This window comes from Parasteatoda tepidariorum, chromosome 6 (genome assembly GCF_043381705.1).
Source record: "Parasteatoda tepidariorum isolate YZ-2023 chromosome 6, CAS_Ptep_4.0, whole genome shotgun sequence".
NCBI lineage: Eukaryota > Metazoa > Arthropoda > Arachnida > Araneae > Theridiidae > Parasteatoda > Parasteatoda tepidariorum.
Window position 1 is genome coordinate 60,408,510 of NC_092209.1, and position 25,286 is coordinate 60,433,795.

Consider the following 25,286-nt stretch of genomic DNA (forward strand, 5'->3'; position numbering starts at 1 on the left):
GTTTGTAATATTTATCAGAAAAAAATATAGAAAAGAAGTATAATTTACCTACAAAGTTGTTTTAAGTAAGAAATACGCTAAAGGGGAAGCTAACATTAAGGGGACCAAACTTCTAACCAAACTATTGGTACCATATTTTCCAGAAGCTGCTACCTCTTTTATTTTTAGGTTCAAGAATCAGAATTTGTTTACGAAAGCATATGTTTATTCAAAGAAAGTATTTTTTAATAACTGATTTCGTAAACTTAAAATATCGTTTGCACTCATTAATTATCATATTTAACATATTAGCCACGCCCTCAAACAACTAATATTGAGTTTTAGTGTGTGAAACTCCGATCATTAAATCAAAAGTAATTCTGGGAACTCCATCTAATATTTTGCGCACTGTACATTAAAGCTATAAATAGGTATTGTAATACAAAAAAATTGTTTTTTTTTAAACCCATATGTCTTATATAATATTTAAACTTTCAAGTACATTTATAATAAAATAAAATTAAACAATTTGAATGAACTTTATTAGATTAAAAGATAAACAATTTGGTTGATTTCTGTATCCTTTCCTTAAACTCAAGATTAAATAAAAAATAATAATAAAAACGAATTTCACTCAATAATGCTTAGTTTTTAAAAAGTAAATTATTTTTGAATTGTTAAGAACTTAAATTTATTCAAATTAAGGTAAAACTCAACTGTTTTACTCAATAACAATTATTTGCAAATTAATCAATTTTGCAAGTTCGAGTATCTTTCCTATAACTTAAATAAAAAAAAAAAATAATGTTATCGTATAACGAAAGCAGCTTTATAATCTTCTATGGAAAAATTATATGTCAAGTGGCATATAATTAAGTTTTAAAAAAAATTCAAATAATTTTCAAATATTAAGTTTTTAAAAAGTTTCAACTTCGTTAGTGAAACATTTTAAACATATTTTACCTTAGATTATGATAAAATATTGTTTAAAAGATCGTTTGTAAATTTCAGTAATATATATAAATTTTAGTTAAGTATTGTGATTATTATTTATTTTGGTGTATAATGTAGATAAATACTATTAAAATCATTTTTACAAAAAACAATTAAGGAAATATTTAATAAAATAAAAGGAAACATGTCAGCATCATAAAACTTTTATTTCAATAAATACTAAACAAACGTATTTATACAAATGAAAAAAAAATTATTATTTTCGTTGAACAAGCATGAATATGGTTTATATTACAGTATTTGCAGTTTGCAAAACAAACAATTACAAGTGTGAAAGACATGAAACAAAATCCAAAAAGATTTATATTTTGTTTTTAATATTTCAACTCCTACCACCTGTTTTCCATTTAATATTAAACCTCAATTAAATTATATTTTTTTAAAATATGCTGTTTTTGAATTTCATAGGAATTTCAAACTTAAATTATATTTTAATTAGAAAACAAACTACGCTTTCAACGAAATTACTCGAAAGCAGTCCCAGTTCTTTAATTTGATGATAAATATTAATGTTTTAAAATGTAACAAATATTAATGACTGATATTATACGATTTATTTATTTACTTATTTATTGAATTGCCCACCTACTTATAGAATAAAATCATAAAAATAATTTAGTCTAAAAATTAATGTCTGAAATAAATAACTGATAATATTTTTACAATCAAAATCTTACTTATTTGGAATTTGTATAACTTTATTATCCCTTCTCCAAAATAATGAAAAATTTATAAAAAGTAATAAGTTCTAATTCTTTTAAAAAATTAATTAAACATAAGTTCTATGGCAGCTATAAAAAGATTTAAATAAAAAATTAATGTAAATAAAAAACAACTGAGATACGAAACAAAGTATGTTTGAATTACATAAATGATGATGATATTTTCGCAGTCAAAATCTTACTTATTTATATTTTTATCACTTTATTACTACTTCACCGAAATAGTGAAAAATTTCTAAAAAATAATAAGTTTCAATTATTTAAAAAAAATTGGTGAAACATTAATTTTTGCAGCTATAAAAAATTTTAAATTACAAATTTATGTAAATTAAAATCTACTCAGACACAAACAAAGTATAACTTATTTGCATCATTAAATTTTTAAAAATTTAAATTCAAATCTAAATGTTTGTTATTTTAAATGATAATATTTACTTCAAAAATAATCATTAATTATATACAATGATCAATTATTAAACTGCGACTTACTTATAGAAAAAAATTTTAATCTCTTTTTTAAATGTTTGCTTGAGCAAAAATTAATTTTAAAATTCAAATAGGAACCATATCAACCATAGAAATAAAATAATCCAAATTCTTCAACTTTAATATGATAAAATATACAAATAAATTTGGAAATATAAAAAAAAAATTATTCAAATTAGATAATCTTCCATTAAAAATTAGTGCTTTAGAATAAATACAAGTGAAATAAATATTTTGCTATATTTTATTCAATAAACATTTAATTTTGATTTTGAGTAAGATTGAAAAATACAACTAATACACTATGATAGTAAAGCACCTGCATAAAGAAGGAAGAGAAAAAATACTTTTGCGAAAACAATTTGATTTGGCATTTAAAATCCATCAAATATACAATTCTTATAATAATACTTGTATATAATTTTGCACCAAATTTATCTCTTTGCAAATCATATGCATTTAAAATATGCTTTAATTCAATATTTTAACCCTAAACATTTGTCGACATTTTTGTACATTTGTTTAGTGATTTGTTATTAACTTGACTAGTTGTTACCCATCCAATTTTGAAGCGATATCTAGATATTGCTGTGCCTTTAAAATCATGAGGTAAGTTTTAGTGCAGCACCGGTTACATTTATAAAGGAATAAATTAATTTATAAACAAAAATTACAACTTTGTACAAAATAATGCATTATCTTACATTGTTTACAAATATCTAAAGTAACATTCATCGAACTTACACACATCAATGTAGACTTTCGCCTACACCTTGAGAATGTACAAAACATTCAGTACAGAAGTAATGCAAATAAATGTTAAATTGGTTGTATCAGCCTTTGGTAAATACTCAGGAAAATGTAAATATAGTTTGTTAATAGCTTCTACAGAAAAATACATTTTGAAAGACTTGAAGAAAAAAACTGTTAACAATTTTTTTTTTATATATACCTAATGTTTGCTAATATAACATAATACTTGTGAAAAATACTCTACATTCGAAAAAAAAATATTTAGAATATTTTATAAAAATTTTTGCAATTTTATAAATAAATCTGACTAGATATATTTAAAACCTAAGAGTTTCAAAGTTTATTTATAATGAAAAATTTCATAAAAAAATCTTTGGTGATTTTTTTTCTTCTAAATAACTGTTTTCTTGCGTAATATTAAAAATATTTAAATTGACTAAAAAATTAGTTGGGATTATAATTGACTAAAATAAGAGACTAAAGAAATATTTTAAATTTCTCTCAAGTAAATCATACTTAAATACTTAAAAGTAATTAATCAACGTCAACAAAACTCTTTAATTGAATTATTTTGAAAGAAAACGTTTCTTGTGAAATTTTCTATATTTTCTCAAAAATACCTAAAAAGTTTATTCTTTATTATTTTTTCTTTTAAATTTTTAAAATGTAATCATCCACTTTTCAAAAACTCATATAATTTTCCTTTTATTTTACAAGTTAACCTCTCATAAGTTTTCTGAGAGCTTTGAATTTAAACTAAAATTAAATCAGAGTTCATGTAATGTACGAATTTTATTTTGAAATAAGTACCGTGGTACCAACTTTCCAAACTAGTTACCAGCAATCAGAAGTACAATCACAGAAATATGTACAATTAACATTCACAAAATTTAAATTAGCATAATTTTAAAGTGTATATACTTAATTCTATATAGGGATGTAGTTTTAGCAATATTATGCGAGTATTAAATAAAAAAAAGTAACACTTAGAAAAAAATTAATTATTATTGAAATTTAATTAATTATTAAATTAATTGTTTAATTTAATTAACTATTAAAATTAAATTAGAAATTATACAACATAGAAATTTCCCTCATCATTATAAAATGATAACATTAAATTAATTACTGAGAATCATTGCTCAAGTTTTTATTTAAATTAGAATTATCACTTATTGCTTGATCATCCTGCATTTCAACCTATAAATAATTTTGTTCGCAGCATTTTAGGTTCGAGTTAAGCTTGAGAATAGTTTGTTTGATGGGGAAATTATTTGTTTCTATCAAATCCTTTAGTTTTTCATGTATTGTTTTCAAAATAAATTGCGGATTAGAAAGAAAAATTATCGTAGTTTAGTTACAAGTTTGAAAAATTTAATTATTCTTGGCAGCTATATTTTAAGCAGATTACAGAAATTCTCAAAAACCGAAATTTCGATCACTCAAACGTAACTATTTAATAGTAATAATTACAAATAAACGGTAATAGTTGGCACCTCAGCATGTAATCTTCAAAAAAATATGACGGAAAAAAAACTAAAAGATAAGAGTTCATAAACAGTACAAAATTTAACAGTAACAATAGCAATGTACGTTTCACTGATGAAATTTGCTTGTACTTAATTTTAAAATGCTTCTGATTTTAAACCCTTAAAATTTAAGTTTCCCTACAAGCAACTCATTACAAAACACTCTCAAAACAATACGTAACATTTTCATCACAACTAACATAGCTTTTTTGTTAATTTTTATAAAACATCAAGGTCTTTAAAATTACACATAATAATTGATATCTTGACTAGCAGCATAATAGAGCACAACACACAATCAACAATCGGTAATTGAATTTAACAATAAAGTCTTTTATAAAGTAGTCGCAGTTATTTATGTAGTCCATCAATCCAACACAATTTGTAGCAAATCAGTTTGGATTTATATATCACGCTTTAATCATCAACATTATGATTGACTCGTTTTTTAAACAAGTTTGCTACAATGTTTGAGCTTCAGGTCTATATTCCTTTGAAGATCTGAAATATGACTCCTCTATATCTTTTATTACGATCAATATGTTTTCTTTGAGCATGAAGTTGGTTTATATTCTCAACGTTGTGAGCTGCAATTTTGAAAATAACTAAGAACGATGCCTGATTATTATCACTTTTGGATATAAAACGTTTTCTACAATTTTTTTTTTCCTTTTTTTTTCCAAATAAAAAATAGGAGTAAAACATCCAGCCTGTTTGATCTTATTTTGGCTGTGCTGTGGTATTTAATTTCAAATCAGAATCACTAGTCAAATAAATTCAAAAATCAATTTATTATTTACCTAAAATAAATGTTGCTTATTATTCCGTTTTCGGCTAAAATCATTTTATGATGATTAAGGCTTTTGTACAGCAAAAATATGATTAGTTATTTCAAAATTATAGCTCTCTTTCCTTTGCGCTACAACTTCAAGAGTATTCTCAAATTTTCAATTGCTCGAATCGTTTAAATTTTCTTTAGTGGGAGCTGTAATGCCCAAATTTGGAAATCGAGTGTCAATTTTTAGCTTCTGTTTTCGGCCCGTCGACTGTCCTTGCAGGTGGGCTTTGTTTACCGACAGGTGGCGTTGACGACGGAGACGCATGGTTACTAGATGAAGATGTGCCACATGCTCTGTGGTGATTTTCCCAGTCTTTGTGTTGGCAAAATGCGCCACAATACCGTGCTATATTGCAACCAGAACAAGTTTCATTTGCTTTCCTTCCACAATTCCAGCAACTCTGAAAAACAAAGTTGGCATTGAAATTTCAATAAAATGATAGTCATATATCTAAATTGTACATGAATCATTGATGATTCATGCATAAATCATGCATGCTGAATCATGTATGAATCGTATATAAATCAATTTTTTATATTTAATACTAAATTGTACATGAATCATTGATGATTCATGTATAAATCATGTATGAATCATATATAAATCAATTTTTTTATATTTAATACTTATGTAAGGTTGTTCTAAAAGATTGTAACGGTAACATTAGTTTAGTAATGGTATCATCGGTTTAGTAAGGTTAGTAATGGTAACATTAGCAAGTTTAAATGTATTAGTTTACATTTGAACCTGCTATCTTCTCTGCATACAAACTCATATCTCCCAAACATATTTAATAGGAAAACGGTGCATTGAAGAAAAGTATTTCTCCCAATTTTGACGGTTAGCAAAAGATTTTATTTATTTTTCTTTAATATCTTTTATAGTTAAATTTAATCTGTTAAGCAATAAGAAGTATTTGTTACGTCTAATAGATTTATGGGAAACAATTTAAAAACTTTAATTCGGTTTATTAAAAATATTGTGCTTTTTAGCTTAGGTTGCATATGTAGTTTATCATGTTTGAAATGTGCAGCATATAAAAAGAATTTTTTTTTTGTATATTTAGTTTGTAAATCGCTTCATCCATGCTTTTTTTTAAATTTAAGTGTTATTTAAGTGTCAGTGATAATTTAAATGTCAGTGATAAACTGAGAATAAGGCAGTGATTTTGATAATTTTCATATAGATTGATAAATGTCACCAAATTGGCGATTTTTAATAACATTTAAAGTATTTAAGTTATTTGTCCATTCTAAAGCCCAGATACTTCTTAGCGGCAAGATTATACATCTAGTTCAAAAGCATCGCATTGCTTCAAGTGGAAGGCACTTTTTCTTTCCCTTGGCGACAGATCTTCGAAAAACAGCGTTAAAGGGGAAAAATAGGGGATAAAGTGATTTCTTTTTTACCTCCGTTGATTCATCTTGATGATTGATAGCTGCCATGGTTTCCTCCGCCGCTTGTCGTCGTGCTTCCGAAAGCATACGTTCAATCTTCGCTCTCTCAGCAGCCAGCAGTTCAGTTGCTTTACTCTCTGCTGCGCTCACTGCTTTTTGAAGTTCAGCAACCGCTTGACGTTTCACCTCGTGCACAGCATCTTCTGGTAAGGGCAATAAAGAGGACGTTCGCTGGCCTACAATTCCTTCAGCTGCAATGATGTGCATGATTAGATTATCGGATGAATGGTAAATGTGCTATTAGTAACAAGCACACTTCTATTAATGAACATTAGGTATTTGCAAAAACTTTAATTCATAATATAAAAATACACTTTAATATGATTATTTTAAACTCCTTTTTAGAATACATAGAGATAAAACTTATTTGTATTAAAAGGCACGATACCATCTGGCAGTAAGTATGTAAAAACGGGCTAGTTAACAACAAAATCAAAAGATATTGGCAACTGAGAAATAACGGTAGGTGGTTACACATGGTAAAGGGGTTGGACAGTGGTAGGAATTTTGACGTGTTCCTTTTGACATTAAGCAATAGGAATGTTCCATTAAAGTTCACATGATTTTAAATTCAAATCTGTCAACTAAATTGCTTTTATGCAATACAAGAAATGCCACAATCAATATTACAATTGAAATATTTTGAGTTTTATAGTGCCATAGATTGAGCTATATTTGGATGGGTTGTTTTTATTTCAATGTACATTTAGATCAGTTTGATTTTAAAAAAAAAAAAAAACAGAAAAAGAAAAATTCCTTAATAAAAAAAAGCTTTGAAAGTTTGCTATTTGTTAAAAATTTTAAAAACTAAATGATAAATATTTTCAGATTAACAAACTTATACAAAAATTTGAATTTACAAAGCTATCTGCGAATTCTGTAAAACATATGGCATAATTCTCACATAGAATCTTAGATGCACACAACAAAAAAGTCCTGATATAAATCAAAAAATCATTTCATGTTTTACACAATCAATTATTAAATTTCATTGAAAGAACATGACATTATACAAGTTTTAGGAAAATGAGCATAATCATTTTATTTAAAACAGTTTTACTTTATGAATTCTAGAATGATTGCAAAGGCTACTCTCTAAGTAATCAAGTTTGTTTCTTTGCATGAATGCATTACAAATGGATAGGTACAAAGCGGAAAAAAACACAAGACCCGGAATAACTTCTTCTAATGATCTGATTTTCACGTAACTGGATTCATTCTTAATGATTTAAGGGGGGTGACTTCAATTTTACTAATTATTTAGAACAGCCAATATTTTAAATAACAAAATCAGAACAAAAAGTACTTTCTCTTAATAAGCATATTTTTTTTACCCTTAAAACATAGGAGTAGGGTAGCCGCAGACTGGAAAATATTATCCCAATAGTCAGGAGAGAGATCATAAGCGTAGACCCCTTATTGTCGATTTCGTTTTTTTTTTTTTTTTTTTTTTTTTTTTTTTTTTTTTGCGATTTTCGCTCTATCTCGAGAACTTTTTAAGAAAATTACGAAAAATTTTGCACACAATTATAAAATCCCTTTTTTCAAAGATAGTTCTATGTAAAAAAATAAGGGAAAATAATGAATATTTACTAAAAGTTATGTTTCAATTCATGTCATGATTCCTTAATGTTAATTTAATTTTTGCTTTTGCTAGTTAATTATTATGAATAATATTCATAATTATCCTATGCATTCTTCAGAATAATAAGATACAACAACCAGGGATCCGTCCAGACATTTTATGAAAGGTCCGTTTTTGTAAAATTGTGAAAAAATTACTCGTAATTTGTGAATATAAAATAAACGTTAAGTCACATTCTTTCAACCAGGGTCCGCTTTTGTGAATTTGTGCAAATAGGGTCCGTTATTGCAAAAAAACTTTTCAATGAGTTTTTCGATTGTAAAGACATACAAGATTATGCTCAACACTGCAAAATTATAATCAAAAGAATTACATTTTAAAAAATAAACAGCAATTGCAGTTACTGAATTAGCGATGCAACGTGCAAATATTTGGTATTTAGCCTATACTGCTGAACGCAGAATATTCATTTCGGACGAATAAAGAAAGAAGCGTCTGCCGAAGACAAAATTTAGTTCGTTCACATCTGTCTTTCTCCCCCCCCCCCTTCCTGGGAAGGGCTTATTCGATTAACAAAACAATAATGAAGATAAACAAATTCGTGAAGGGTCCGATTAAAAGATAAAATTACTTTGTGAAGGGTCCGTTTTTATGAAAAGATATTTTGTGAAGGGTCCGTTAACGGACCCAAATTTCTTCTAAACAGACCCCTGACAACATTAAACAAAATCAAATCATCAAACATAATCTCCAGCCAGTTAATTATTATGAGCAATAATTAATTATATAACTAACCTCATAAAAAGGAAAACATATTATAACAATAAGTACACCGTCCTTACCAGGCCTTCTCCTGACATCTTCATTTGATTTGTAGTGTGGCAATATGTCCGCCGCTCTCTTTTTGATATCAAATTCAGTTCCGTCAATATGCCTGCTCCTCCATAGGGACACATCCTGCCTCTCAGAGTAACTTCGGTGTTGTAATATTGCAAGCGCCCGTTTTGTTTTTTCAACCATCCCCAGTATACAGTTTAGCATCTAAAAAAGGATCGAATGCCATTTTGATTATTGAAATGAAAATATATTTCGTTATTGATCTAGACACAAGTTATAACAGAGGTTAAATACATTAAATAGCAAATATTTATAGTTGCAGTAAAAATTACATTCAATAATTACATTAAACATATAAAAAGATGAAACAGATAAACTTAAAATTGTGGGCTGTTTTGAATAGACCTTCAATAGAGATTTTAAGAATTGTTTTAAAAATTATGTCAAAGGAAAACTATCGACAGATGTCGTAAATTGATATTTAAGTTAAGAAAAAAAACATTTCCTAGCTCCACCTAAGTATTTGAGTCAGAAAGAACAAATAGTGGATTAAAATAATCAAAAACCAGATTGGATGAATCCTAAAATGTGAAGATCTGATTATTAGATCAAAAGACATTTAGGATGGGCCATTTTTTATTTTGCTCACTTCACAAAATCACGATTAAATTGTATTTTGATAGAATTCTATATTTTCAAAAAAAATTATTATTTGTCTAACATGATTCTTTATTAAAACAGCTTTGATAAATTTATAAATCATCAACATTTTCGAGCTCCCATGAATAACCAATTCCTCACTTGGTGTTAATCATCTTCTTCAAGCTAAATATTCTATTAATACTACTCCAAAATTTTCAAACTATATTCCATACTTAATTTTAACCTAATAAGATCATTAGGCCATTTCATTAGTTTTTGGATGTTTTGTATCATTACTTATTTAGATTTTAAAATTGTGCGGGTTCAAATTATATATAGTAAAAATATGGTGTTTCAAATCATAAATAGTAGAAATATACTGATCTAAATTATACAACATCTTGTAATTTGTTTAAATACTTATTGTACAATTTTCTAATGTACAAAAGATTTTAACAAAGTCAAGAGATTTGAATATTTCAAAATTGCATTTAAAGTAAATTTTATATTTCAAATTTTATATATATATTTCAAATTATTATGTTAGATAATGAAATGCAGTTTTAAGAAAATTTTGGTATAGTTTCCCATGTTAGTGTTATAAACTATGTCCTTTTAATAAAAATAATTATATTAAAAGCATTTATAATATTTTGAATATAAACAAAGGAAGATAATTTTTTTTTCTGTATACAATGTACTCAGTATGTCCATATTAGTCATCCAACAATGACAAAAAAATATTAAATTTAGTTTAAACTATTTATGAATTATTATACATCATAAGTACGAGGTCAAAATAGGTAGACAATATGCATAGTCAAAGTAGATATTATAGCATTTATTTAATGTATCAGTGCATATGAAGATAATTCGCTTATGAAAAAAAAATTATTTAAATAATTTCATCAGCAAATACTCTCTTTTAAACTTTAATCGTGTTGTTTAATAATTCTTAATTAATAAAGAATTTCAGATCAAAGTCTTTTTAAACTTTTTATGAGTAGTATATTTTAATAAAAAAAATATTTCACTTGTTAATTATTATTTTTGTTTCGAACTTGTTTGATCAAAATATGTGAATATAAAACATTTTTAATTTTTATAACACAATAAAGTGTTAGTCAGTTTAAGTATGAATTATTACTTTGAAATTCATATTCAACGAAAACATCATGTTACATTAATATTAATAATAATATCATAGCAAAATAATACAAAATAAAATAATTTTACTCTTAATTCAATTTGTAGAGTTTATTTTATTCTTTTCAAAACGGGAAAAAAATCAATCCTGTGCATTTCATACATATTACATATTCGCTACGTTATACATTAAGTAATATAATCTGCATTATATTGACTAGGTTATATTACATGTAATGTACATACGTTACGTTATATTACATATAACGTTATATTACATATAATGTAGATTTGTATTGTAAAAGAATAATCTAAATTTTACATCAAAGAATTTATCTCGAATCAGCTTCAACAAGATACATAAATAAGTTTTCCACCATCATCATACATCATATGAAATAATTTTGCATAATTCTTATTTTACCATTATTATATTTATAAGTATTTTAAAGCATAAAATTAATTCTATCTTACCGTATGTATGTTTTTCCATTCATCTTCCATATCCCTATCATCAGGAAATTCGCGATGCACTGAGCCTGGAAAAAAGGAATATGAAACGTTGTAATAAATGTGTGAGTAATAAATATAAATTATTTCATAAAATGTGATTGAAAGTTCAGACTTGCTCAAAAAATTACATAACTATTTAAACTTCTTGTTGCATGAAGTTCCTTTAACTCAAGGTATGTGGCAAGCCAAAGAAAGGACCTCGCACATATCTTAGGAAATTTTATTCTCAGTCAAATTGACTAAAGCTTTAATGCGTCGTAGTTCAAAACATTCTGATCAAAAGTTCTCACTGACATAAAATCCGAAAAATGATTGTTCCCCAGATACGAAGCCTCAAACATAAATAATAATTCTCAGTTCTCTAATACCGTCACAATATTAGCATTAATCAATGTGCATGCACAACATTAAGGTTGTCGGATTGTCGATTTAAGAAATTAGATTAAGTAGTTGTAAAAGTTAATATCATTTCAGAAAGTAGCTAACATTTCTTCATCACGTTCACCTTAGTCACTGTTGCACGATGATGGTGCGATTTACGTTGATGGTGCAGTAAATATCTTGATTGATGTAGAACATTTGTGTGGCAGGAGATTTTCAAAAAAAGTCAACAGAAACTTGTTTTACTTTTCGACAGCTAGGAATGCTCAAAACCAAATAGGATATTATCAGACATACTAATTATTTATTTGAATTAATATTAAAGCTGATAGCACGAGCATTTACTAAATCAATTTCAATAAATTTATGATTCATATAAATATTGACTTTTTAGAAGTTATTGTGATTCAAAATTTAGAATCTTACCCACTTAATTAACATTTATCCTCGTGTTCTGTTTCAAACAACATGAAATTTTAAATTGCAAGCTTAGAAGCTTTATTAAAACTATTAATAAACACGTGTTCTACGTATACTGCAAATGTTTTTTAATTGGCACTTGTAAAATGCACTTTATTTTACTGATCAAAACATTCAAATAAACTTTTGATCTGAAAGTGATAAATTTCTTTTGTACGTTAATAAGATGCATTTAAATAATGTTATATAAAACCTATCCAAAATTAAACATTTTATTTGTAAATGTTTCAAGCAAATATAAAACCTAGTTCATTTTGGAATTAAAAATTTCACTGATATAAAGTTTGACGAGAGGGGGACATAGGGTAGTTTCATTGCAAAATCATGTACACCAATGAAATTTGCTTATAAAATCAATCGCTTATTAACATATAAAATTTAATTTTAAATAATGAAAACATTAAAAATCTAACAATTTGACAACTTGAACTCTTTTTTCTACAGGATTTATCTTATAATATGTTTAAAAATTATCCTAAGGGACGTTTGTTTTACAAAAATTACTCGTATCTCAATATAATAATTGTATTTCAAAATGGCAAAATAAATGTATCTCAAAATAGCAAAGTAAATGAGTCTCAAAATAGCAAAACAAATGTATCTTAAAATAGCAAAACAAATGTATCTCAAAATAGCAATGTATCTCAAAATAGCAGAATAAATGTATCTCAAGACAACAAAATAAATGTATCACAAAACAGCAAAATAAATGTATCAAGATAGCAAATTGGACCATAAAAAAAAATTTGTGCTGAATACATTGCATAACATTCGGATGAATAAAAAATGTAAAATAAGAACAATTTGAATCAGACTATAGACAAAGTTAAAAGCCACAGAACTCTGCATTAAATTAAATTAAGAACAGAAATGTTATAGAAATTGATATAAATTCCTTTACAATCATGTATCAAACAAACAACTAAAATTATAATGATGCTTACCGTAGTAAGGTCTGCACAACTCTCTGTCATAGCGATCGTACCTCTCATACCTATCTCTTTCTCGGTCTCTATAGAGGCCTTCTTCGAACCTGAAGTTAAGACTAGGCGGTAAATGATTAGGAGCCCCTGCTGGACTCATTCGAGCTCCTAAAGTAGGACTGGGCAGTGTTTGTTGGCGTTTTGCGGGAGGTGGCCCGTCAGAACTGTTATCTGAGTAACCATTTTCCCTTGATCGTCTAAAAAATTAAGTATTTTTATTAGCATAAATTTCTTTGTTATATTTTTATTATTCTATAACTGCATAATTTAATGTATCCAAAATGCTTTAGCTTAATTTATCGCCAATATATAATAAATATCATATATTGGTGACATAATAATAATATTAGAAAATAATAATTATTATGATATATTCCTTTAATATAAGACTTTTCGTAATACAATTGTATAAGTTGCAATTTATTAAACGCAACTGCAATTACCTATTAGAAATTACGTATTGTATTCGCAATTATATATTATATATTACATTGCACTGATGTAAAAACAAATTAAAAAGTATAAATAAGCAAGTACTAAAAACCCTCAGTTCTTGCTTACATTGTACTGAAACATATAAATGGCTATTTCAGTACTTTGTGATCTCTTTGCTAATTTGATACGATTTAGAAACTGTTTGTAAAACCATATATTTATATTACTTTGTATTGAGTATTTCTTTTTATATTGAAGTAGAAGCTTTATTTGTTATTAATACAGAATTATTTATTTATAAAGTTAAATAAAAAGCAAATTTCATTGAAATATAAGAGTAACTAAAAATTAAAAGGAAAAAAAAAAAGAATTTACTAATCTTACAAATCTTTCAACATCAACTAAATTTGGCTCTGATAATAGACATTTAAAAGGTAATTGATAATCGACATTTAAAAGGCAATTGTAGGTTTTTTCCTTTTTTCAGACTGTGGAAATCAAACACGCCTTTTTATTCAGATAATATTAGCGGGGCAGGAAAGTAATGCTGTTTCGGCGCATTAAATATTCGCTAGTTTTAAAAACCAAATCATTTTTTCCGATCCCTTTCGATTCATTATTGATTTAAAATAAAATCTGAATAACAAATATCAAATGCACCGAAACGACATTACTTTCCGGTCACCCTAATGCAATTTTTTTATATGCAGTTAAATTAATATAGAAGTTCATATTATTGTGCTATTATCCGCAGTACATTGCTATGATATTCTATGTGTGGAAATGCTTAAGACTTTCTCTTCCTCCTTACAGTTTTAACTCCAAGTCTGTATTAGTCACGGTACTTAATTTCAACTAAGAAAATTAAGCCTTATATAATTTTTGGGTTTTCACGAAATGATATTGGGCAAAATATTTCCATTTTCATGATTGTTTATAAGATATCGACGGGAGATTTCAAAGTTGTTCCTTATGCCAGTAATGACACTGTAAAATACTCGGTAAATCTTTAACCAGTATTTGATGCAAAGCTCATTATCCTAAAGCTTAGCTAAATGAAAGAGCATTTTATTTTAGTGACACCAGAAATTGTGAAATATGATGGTAAATATTTCATGGAGCAACTGACGGCACCAAAATTTGATAAAAGACAAAAAACTTTTACGTGACTGTAAAATGAACGATATTTGTTTACAACGCCATGTTTTCTTTGCAACTTGGTTTCGGTGTATCAGGAAGACTTATGCATGTCTTTTTCAAGTATCAACTTATTTAGGTACGTAATAGCTTATTTGACTTAATTAAAGTTCATTTTTTTCATGTTGCCTTTTTAAATTTGGTTGGCGGTATAAAATGTCAGAAAATAACCTACTTAATGCGTTAAATATTTTTGTTACGGTAAATATCTACCTTGGCCTGCACTTGAGAGCTTTAAAAACACCTAATAATTTACCTAATAATACCTAAAAAATTTTGTTTCTTCAAAACAACTATTTTTAGTGCAAGCTTCTACTGATATTTAAAGCTAAGGAAAATACCAAAATATGGTGAAATTGAGTTTCATTTTATGTAGCCAGCAAATTAATTAATTCCAAATTTGCAGTATTTAGGGGGAAAAAATTCTAAATAAAGCACACTATATGTAAGATATTTTGATAAATTGCTTTGATTTTTCTCCGCTGTTAATAGACCAGTTTGAGAAAAAAATTCTCCTAAGTATATTGAGTGCTAGAGGAAGCGTGTTAGAGGAAAACTTTAAGGATATTCTAATGAAAATTCAAATTGTTAACAATAGTACAACTATATGGTATGCTAATAGTATAAAACATTAAGTACTTCTAATAAATCTTTGTATACGTTGGTTCAAGTTATAGAGATAAAAACAAAAATCTCCTGATTTTTTTTTTTTTTTTTTACAATAATCACACATTTTTCACCTTTTAAAAATTCATCAAATAATCTCTTCAATTGTTCCTTCTTACTTATTAGAGTAAAAAATAAAAATTAAAAAAAAATTAAAATGCACCAAGGAGCTACATTACAGATCCTTAATTTATTCACATACGCCATACTGCAAAATATATATTAGTTAAAACGAAAGTTCGGGAAACGTTTGAGTACACATATAAAAGTAGACTGCTGAGTTATAGCATTTTTATAAAAGTATTAAAATCAATGATTATTTTTTACTCACGTTTCAGGTGGTGTTCTTCGTTTTAGAGATTCTTTGGCGTCTGTTTGGAAAATTTCAAATGGTTCCCCGCTTGTATGTGATCCTGTATCAATGATCAGTTGTTCGTGTTGTCTGATGTACTGTTGAGGTGTTTGTTTGGCGATGCGAGAAAAATGAAGCAACTCTGCGTGCAGCAGTGGAAGGTTAGCCTAAAAAGTTTATATTCAATAAGTTAAAAAAGATATTTCGATATTAATGGTATTTAAGGAAGATATTTCAATATTAGAGGTGCTTAAGAAAACTATTTTTTCATAAAATTTATACTTTACTAAAAGCATTTTAAATCAATTCATATCTTTTTATTAAATTATTATTGCTAAATATTTTTAAGAAATTTCAATTGATTATTACAAATACTCCATTATTACTTACTTTTTAATCTATTCTACATGATTGTCAAAAATATTTTCCAATTATTTTTTTAATAGTTTTAAAGAAACTTTAAATTAAAATCAAAATCAATTAAATTAAAATCAAGATTTTATGACAATAATTTCATCAGTATTTTCCAAGAACAAACTTATTGCGCAACACTAACCATTTTGATTTACTTTTTGTATTTAACTCTTAAGAAAATACAATTACAGCTTTCAAATACTGATGACAAAGGATATTTTATTTACCAAAAAGTGTTACAAAAGTGTCAAAGCAATATACAAGGTGTTCCGCAAGGACCACTCTTAATAGATATTTTTAGAATCCCTATCCAAAATCAAAACAAATGGTTTATACATTGGGTGTCACAATTCAACATTTAATCGAGGAAAAAATAAAAGTGGTATCAAAATTTTTCAATAGAGGAAGTACAGTAGGGGAAGGCAGACGTAATAAACATTAAAACAGATTGAAACTTGGAGGCGATTTTAATAATCGTCTTCCAACTCTTCACTGTTTCCTCCCACCATCAAATCTGTCTTGTTGCTGATTACTTGGGACTTCCTGTACTGTGATTTGTCAGATAATACCTTTCTTTTGTCCTTCGATTAAATGTTAATTCACTGCCCCAATGTCCAATGTTAACTACCCCAATGTATTTTTTTTTTCATTTTCATTTTCAAAAAGAATTTATACATTTAATGCATGAAAGTGCATATGAATTGTAATAATAACTATGAATTGTAATATAATTATTGTAATACGCATTATTTATGAATTGCAATAATAACTTAAAATCACAATTTAATCAAATGCTGAATCAGAAAAAAAAAATGAAAAAATACTGAATCCGAAAATAACAGTGGACTTTATGAAACAAAAATATTATTTAAGCATTCCTGATTTAAGTCATTCAAAGTTTAAAAATTTATAGTCAGCTTTGTTTAAATTTATCCATACCTTCAAAAATGGAACGACAAATGGCCTTAATGGATAGTTTGTTAGATCTTGAACTTTTTGATGAAACTCTTCAATTGAAAATGTTGAACTCTGAAAAGAAAATAATTTCATAATCTGGGAAACATATAACCATACACAAAATTGATAGAGTGATAAACTAGTATTTGATTGACGAAAAATATATCATTGTTTAATATCAATAATATTCCTTAGTAAATTGGTGATTCTGTTAGAGAAAAGTTGAAAAGTTGAGGATATACACAAGAAAAATCCTTAGAAAAGCAAAATAGCAACAGATTGATCTGGAAATTAAAAAACGCAAATTGATTGGTCATGTTCTACGTAAACCTGAAAAATTTAAAGTAAAACAAGTTTTTGATTGATAGAACCCTCAGGGCAGTGGAAAAAGTGGAAGACCTAAAAATTCTTGGCACAAGCCGAGTAGAAAACAATAGAAAAGACATAGAAAGAGGCAAATTATCTTGTCACAAATAGAGTGAAATAAAAAGCCATGATAGAGGCAGTATGTTCCAGTTCGGAGTGAAGAGAAATATGAATACGAGAAAAAGCATAAAATATGTCAAATTTAAAATATTTTGAGTTAAATTTTTAATACGCTCTACAACAAGCATAATTAATAAAAATAGAGATGAAACGGACTGATGGACTGAAAATACAAAAATGCAAATTTATCCTTAGAAACTAGAAAGTAAATTTATAATATAAGTCTCTTATGAAATATTTTTAGTCACAAATTAAACTCAAAAACGTTGAAGTTAATGACCGAATTTACCACTGCTTTATATAGCAACTTATGGATAGCATATATGTATCATTATAAATGATAATATTTGCTTTCATGTTATCAGAGCAACAATAACTGATAAAAATTGATTTCTTAAAGACAAATAATTATATATTTCTAGCATTATTGTCGGAAGTAAGAGGCCAAATTTAAGCAAATACCAATGAAAAAATTAAAGAATGTCTTAAAACAAATATTTTGGGCATCAACAACCTAACAATTACTCTTAAAACATATAAAACACAATCTAGCTAGAAAAATAAAGTTGCGAAAGTTAGGCGTGATATTTGGTTTAAAATGCCATACCATCTTATTTGTGGTGAAACAGGAAATTCATTCTCACATTTTTAGAGCATAAATCTCTATACATTAATGATAACTCAAGAATATTAACTTCAAACTACATTATTATTTTGTGTTGTACTTGAACTGAAAAACAACTTTCTCTTAAACTTCTTCTTATACTTATAAGCGAATTTTCTTATTTTTTACATAATTTTTAAGTAAAAATAAATGTCTTTTGCATAAAATGTAAACAGAAAGTTGTGTGAAAAATTACTTGCAGTGTGCTTTCTATAAATGATGTTAATAAACAGGTATATTTATTTTACATAACATAATCATCAAATAAACATACTTTATTTTTATGACCCGCAATAAACGTTGGGCGTATATAGATTTTTGATTCTGAATTTCTGATTCTCATGATTTTAAAAATAAAAAGGAAAGCAAGAGAAATTCTTGATCAAGAACCAAGGTAAATCAACAAATCAAGGTAAGAAGAGAACGAAATGGGGTATAACTACAAATAGAATTAAAAAGAATTGTCAAATGCATATATACTGACTTATTTTATAACCCTTGATATTATACCTTTTATTCTGCAGGGCATATCTTACATGCAAGTAAAAACTTCATTTGCTTCATAATTGAAATGAAGGAAATGTCGATATGCTCCGAGCTCTCGAATGTGACACTCATTGTCAAAGAACCGCGAGGGCTCAAGGGATAGAGAGTTCGCCTCCCAATGAGGCGAACCGGGTTCGAATCCCAGTCGATACGAATTTCGCATCCGGCTTGCAATGACCACAGTGCTGACGTGAAATATCCTCAGCGGTAGATGGATCATGGGTTAAAGTCCCCTTGCCATCAGGCCAATCGTGGGAGGTTCTCGTGGTCTTCCTATTCATGTAACGCAAATGGGTTAGCTCCCTCAAAAAGTGTTCCACGAAGGCAAATGTCTCAGTAGAACATTAGTTCAAACTAAGGTAAATAACGTTTAAGAGCACAAAAAATTTATAAAATGCAGACAGCTGTTTCGGATGCTCAAATTGCAACCTTCATCAGTGCAACAGAAAGAAATGAGAGAAAAACAGGGTAAATATATAGAGAAAGGTGACGTCACAAGGGGGTTAGAGCAACGGCGAATAGGAGGGAAGGGTAAATGGAATTTTTTTTTTTGTGCTCTTAAACGTTGTTTACCTTAGTTTGTATTTCAGCACAAAGGTCGCCCACTTGTGTATTTATTTAGAACATTAGTTGTCGTAAAACAATAAAATTGGGTCGGCTGTTCAACGACGGTTATAAAAACTCATTGTCAAAATGACACCTCGTAAATGATTTAAAAAGAACAAGCCAGGAAAAATGCCATGTCAACAAAAAATAAGCAGAGAAATCAGTAGGGAAAAAAAATGAATTCACTTTAGCAGAGGGGACTATATATTTTTGTCATAAAAATATAGTACCTATAGCTTTCATTTTTTTTTTTTCAAACGGTGCAGTAAAATAGGCTTACCACAAGTCCCAATATCAGAGTGTGCATTCTATCTCCTGTATCAGAGGATATATCTGCTCCAAATTGTTGAAGAGTAGTGAGAAACCTTTTCAATTTATTGAGCGGTCTGACATTAATACCAATGCCAAGTTCGGGTGGTGGACCATTGACAGTTGTTGCCGTTGGGGGTAAATTGACGGATGAGGCTGAGCTTGGTGGGGATGGTGTTCGTCCTGCAGGAGTACTTGAATGAGGCGAATGCGAGCCATTCATACCTACAAAATATTTACAATTGATATTAAAATTATTGGCTCGTCTGTTATTTTTATTAGCTCTCAAATAACAATGTTCGTATTCACGGATAAAATATATGTAAAATTCAGAGTTGCTAAATTATACGATTTTGAACTCTAATTAAAGGCGAAGACAGAACCTGAACTGATATCTCCATCCTAAACTACAGTATTTTTCTCTCAGTTAAGGCTATGTGTGATAAATAATCACCTAACTCTCTTGATTTTAAAAGTTTGATAAAATAAAGAAGGGAATGTGAGTATTGCTTTAACCATTTAGAGTCAGAACGTATCATTAGACGGATTTAATTTTTTATACCGATCACTAATTCATTAAAAAAATATCTATAAACTTCATAATTAAAGTTTTTGGTTGCAAGAATGTACAAAATATTACAATTCACAAGCTTAATAAAAAAGTGATAAGAATACTTTCTTTAGCTAGAAAAATTCATTAAACATTTTTTGAGATAGTCTTAAAAATTATAGAGCATTTCGTGAAGACCATCCTTACCATACGAAAACGTAAATTTAGCCAAATAAATGATTTTTGTGAATTACATATTTACACATGTAATTCACAAGATACATATTTTTTTTATAGCTTGGAACTTTCTTAGCGAATCAAAATATATTTGCTCAATATTACAATTTTTTTTGCTCACTGATAATTCCACATGAATAATAATTTTTAAAAGTTATGTACTGGTTATGGATATAAAAGCAAATTAAAGCATTCTAAATATTGATTTCATACCCAAACTGGTTATGGATATAAAAGTAAATTAAAGCATTCTAAATATTGATTTCATACCCAAACTGGTTATGGATATGAAAGTAAATTAAAGCATTCTAAATATTGATTTCATACCCAAACGTTATTGACCCATGACGAGTTAACTCGACATTATATGTGCAATAACGACTCAACTTATGATCAGTTACCAATGTTAGGGCATGAAAAGAGTTAATTAGTCACCGGTCAACAATGTGTTGAGATTAGTTCTAGTATGATAAAATATGACCAATAGATTAAAAGTTGTTTAGTTTTTCAGTTTGAGCACTGTATACAAAAGCTAATACTCAGGAACAGATTGCAGGTTTAAAGAATAATTATATAAATCCCCTGAATTTATAGTTTGTTGGTTGAGGTTTATTTGCACAAAAGACAAAAAGATCCATATTGCACAAGTCACTAGGATCAAAAATTACTCCAATTTTTTTCGAATTTTTAAACATTGAGCTTCAAAAAACCTGACAAAAATAAACTAACTAATGAATAGATTACCAGCCGCTTATATGTTCGTGAAAAATAACATTTTCGTCTACAAATTCATATTATGTAATACATTTGTTCATATAATACGAATTCGAACCTTTTAAAAAAGGGGGCATTGAATATGTTTTTGCGTAAAAAAATTCCACTTCATTTCTTCTAAAGTAATAAAATCTTTTTTTTAACAAAAAAAATTTGTACATTTCAATATTTAGTTAATTACTTTTTTGCTCAGGTCACATTATTTTGCATGTTATTATTCAACGTCATGAAGTCGACGGGAAAATAAATAACCCTGTTATAAAACGTACAGTTTAACTTGAAATAACTAAAAATTCAAAAAAGCATGGAGCGAAAATGAAAAAAAAAATCTATAATCGTGTGAGATTCCAAGAAAAAGAATAGTCTTACATATCTACTGATAATAACAACTATTCAATTAAATTAATTCAATATTAGAAATAATTAGCTAAACATTGTAAAAAAACTAATTTTAGTCGAATTAGTAAATTAAATAATCTACACTATCGCTTGATAAATGCTTCCAATGTATGGAATGATTTCTTAAGAATAATTTTTTCAGAGAAACTAATTCTTGTGAACGTTTTATGCTTTATTGGACACACCCTAAAAAAATAAGACTAATCCCAAAAATTTTATCTATTCAACTGAAAAATACTAATAAAAGCATTACCAATTCATTAAGTATTAATAATGATTATCTTTTGCAAAATATGTACAAAAGAATCACTGATTTGCAAATATTTGTGAATTAACAGTTATTAATATATTTCACAAAGTACGTTAACAACTTGCAATTAACAACTTGCAATTATTTATAAATTAACAGTTGAAAATATATTTTCATTAAGTATGTATAAAAGAATGATCGATTTGCAATTATTCATAAATTAAATTGTCAAGATTTTTTTCTCCAAAATATGTATAAAAGAATTACCGATTTACAATTATTTATAAATTAACAGTTGTAATGTTTTTTTTCTAACAAAATATAAATAAAAGAGAATTACCGATTTGCAAATATTTATAAAATATCAGTTATAAATATTTTTTTACAAATTTTTTTAAAGCATTACCCATTATTCAACAAAAAAAAAAAATAAACCTCGAGTTTGCGTCAACTTGCAAAAGACCAATAAAAAAGGAAATGAAAACACGATACTTGTCTTAAAACTTTTATTAGAATAAAAAAACACCGCACCCGAATAAGATACTTCAATCACCCAATTTTATTGACTATTGTCTCGCGGTGAACAAATAAAAACAAAAATTCTCTTCTTCTTTAAAGACAAATAATTCCATCCCTAAATCAAAAACAGATGAATATATTCAGAATCGGAATCGGCAATTTGAATCGCGTGACAACGAATCATCGAAGTTGAAAAGGAAGAGAGAGGGGGGAAAGCAAAAATATGTGTGGGAAGTTAGTGCACGTTTTCAAATGGAAAAGTGAATAAAAAATGTGGGAATTAAAATAAAAAGGGAGATTTGTTCTGTTCTTTTCTTCGAAAGAAGAATGAAATTGTCTTGAATGGAATGTACAACTCCATTAAGAGCCGGACGAATTTTGAGCACGAATATGGTTGTTGATTTGCTTCTTTATCGTGTGGGCCTCAACACCTGAAGCAGATTAATATTTCAGTAGAATGAACTGACTGAAGAGCCACGATCGAAGACATTATGGGAGTTTTTTATTTTTCATAGCAATGTTCGGCTTTTGGAGTATTTGGGTTTCTTTAGGTTTGCAAGATAAACTTGCCTGTTATTGTGTTTATGCAATAATTTTTATCGATTACACGTATTTCAGATTGAGATGTTTCATTTTAAGAGTTCATTCTAAAAAATCGGTTTAACATTGATACTTTGAAGAGTACCATAGGGCTGCTTTTTGCAGCGTAATTTCTACTACATCCTCAGCGAACATAAAATTCGACATGAAATTCAGTTGAAGGTTGACATGGACTTCTGATGAATGTGGAGTGTTTTTTTCTTATTCTGAATTTGACATATACATAACCAGCAAGTCTGGATTGAATTGAACATTTACATAAACCAGCTGATTTTTTTAAAATATTCTGGATAATAAGGTATTGCTTTTTAGTCAACATTTTCATAATGAGTAAGCTGTTGATGCTCCTATTTCTCAAAATGACAACAGCAAAATTCATCGGGCTTGGATACATCTTTTTACATCTCATTTGGCCTGCAAATTAACCGGGCATAAAAATGTGTTGGCAGGTTGGGACGGCGGATAAAAGACTGATATCAGTATCTCCGTTATACACAAATAGAGAGCCGCGATGGCTCAAGGGATAGAGCGTTCGCCGTCCAATGAGGTGAACCGGGTTCGAATTCTAGCAATTGCTGGTCGATACAAATCCTCATCGGGCATGAAATATCCTCAGTGGTAGACGAATCATGGGCTAGAGCCCCTTTGCCGCCAAACTAACTGTGGGAGGTTTTCGTGGTATTTCCAGGATAGTGGTTCAACCGGTTCTAATGCGTAACAAACTCTGCTTTGTGTATGTTTGAGGATGTTTAACTGTTAACTTACCTACGTCCCAAAATTATAAGCTAACTAGTTGTCCATTTCGCTTTTTGAGAGATCAAATCCTCAATAAGTAACTTTACCGGAATGCGGTATGCCTAGAAAACTTTGCGGACCCACTTTTTAACCTAATCCAGACGGTTATTAAGTTCAAAAGTGTTGTTACAGAGTAAAAATGGTGCTCTTCGTGACTTTCCTTTTCATTCGGTGAGCTTAGAATAGTGAAAGCTTCGTACAAGCGTTAAATCTTATTTTCATTCACGTTGAATCACAATAACACTTAGCTATTTCAATACTAATTAATTAACACGATAATATAGTTTAAATCGACATCAGTAAATGTCGTGAACCGGTTAACTTTCATAATTTTTAGCCTTAAAATCGAAAATTGTTTTATAAAAGGCCACAATTTGCCTTTATTATACGAAATTTACTTATGTAAAGTTTAATAAGCAGAATTCAAACGAAGCATATGCCAAATGCAAAAATTTAATGTTTAATCTTTTACTACTAAAAAGAGCATAACGCGTACAAATAAAATATTCAAAATTTCTTGTACTTATTTACCTGAACTGACTTTATGAGATGAAACTGGCGCTGAACTTCGCCCGCTAGATGGAGCTGCCAGGTGTTGCTTCACAGCACTGGGTGACTCCGGCATTCTTGCCACGTCGGATGACGTCACATCTAAAACATATTAACTATGTATAGTAATATACACACATTTATTTATAATTCATACAGTTAAATTCTTTCAATCTATGAGCGAAGGCAGATAAAGGCACAATGCTATATTTTAGAAAAGCTATATTTACATTATATGAGTAATCGGAAAAATTAATGTAGTTCTATTGTACGATAGGTTTTAGACTCGAAATTTAACCACAATATTTAATCAGCTGGCGTAAAAGGACAAAATTTTATTTCGGTTCTGCGTGGCTTTCTACAGCTGATATAATAACTTTATTTTTCACATCTTTTTTTTTCCTGATGAATTTGCATCAATGTTTGCCTCAATACTCCTGACAAGTTCCGCTCAAACATTTTCTCGTGCGATTAAATTTTCTAAAGTGATGAAATAAAGTTTTATCTTTATACTCTAGAGTAGTCTAACAGTACTATGATTCAAATTTATAGTCAAGATATTGCGCTAAGAAAGAAACCATGGCTACCTTAAGTCTTTAGGTGTTATATTAAAATATCATGTTATAGTCGCTTAA

At 28.0% G+C, this 25,286-nt stretch overlaps 1 protein-coding gene across 4 annotated transcripts in view; it reads right to left on the bottom strand.

The window, feature by feature from the left end:
- Nucleotides 1-1,120: 1,120 nt before the first annotated feature.
- The window catches only part of LOC107442892 (protein CBFA2T1), an 86,639-nt gene continuing 62,473 nt past the window's right edge, over nucleotides 1,121-25,286 (bottom strand). For all 4 annotated transcript variants that reach the window (XM_071182428.1, XM_071182430.1, XM_016056571.4 and 1 more), the window contains exons 2-10: nucleotides 24,634-24,753; nucleotides 19,950-20,203; nucleotides 17,350-17,439; nucleotides 15,976-16,163; nucleotides 13,308-13,543; nucleotides 11,464-11,528; nucleotides 9,207-9,405; nucleotides 6,732-6,970; nucleotides 1,121-5,722 (exon numbers count right to left, since the gene is read on the bottom strand). In XM_071182428.1, the coding sequence (XP_071038529.1) occupies nucleotides 5,498-5,722; nucleotides 6,732-6,970; nucleotides 9,207-9,405; nucleotides 11,464-11,528; nucleotides 13,308-13,543; nucleotides 15,976-16,163; nucleotides 17,350-17,439; nucleotides 19,950-20,203; nucleotides 24,634-24,753 (1,616 nt within the window). In that variant the 3' untranslated portion in view covers nucleotides 1,121-5,497. The remainder of the gene's footprint in view (nucleotides 5,723-6,731; nucleotides 6,971-9,206; nucleotides 9,406-11,463; nucleotides 11,529-13,307; nucleotides 13,544-15,975; nucleotides 16,164-17,349; nucleotides 17,440-19,949; nucleotides 20,204-24,633; nucleotides 24,754-25,286) is intronic.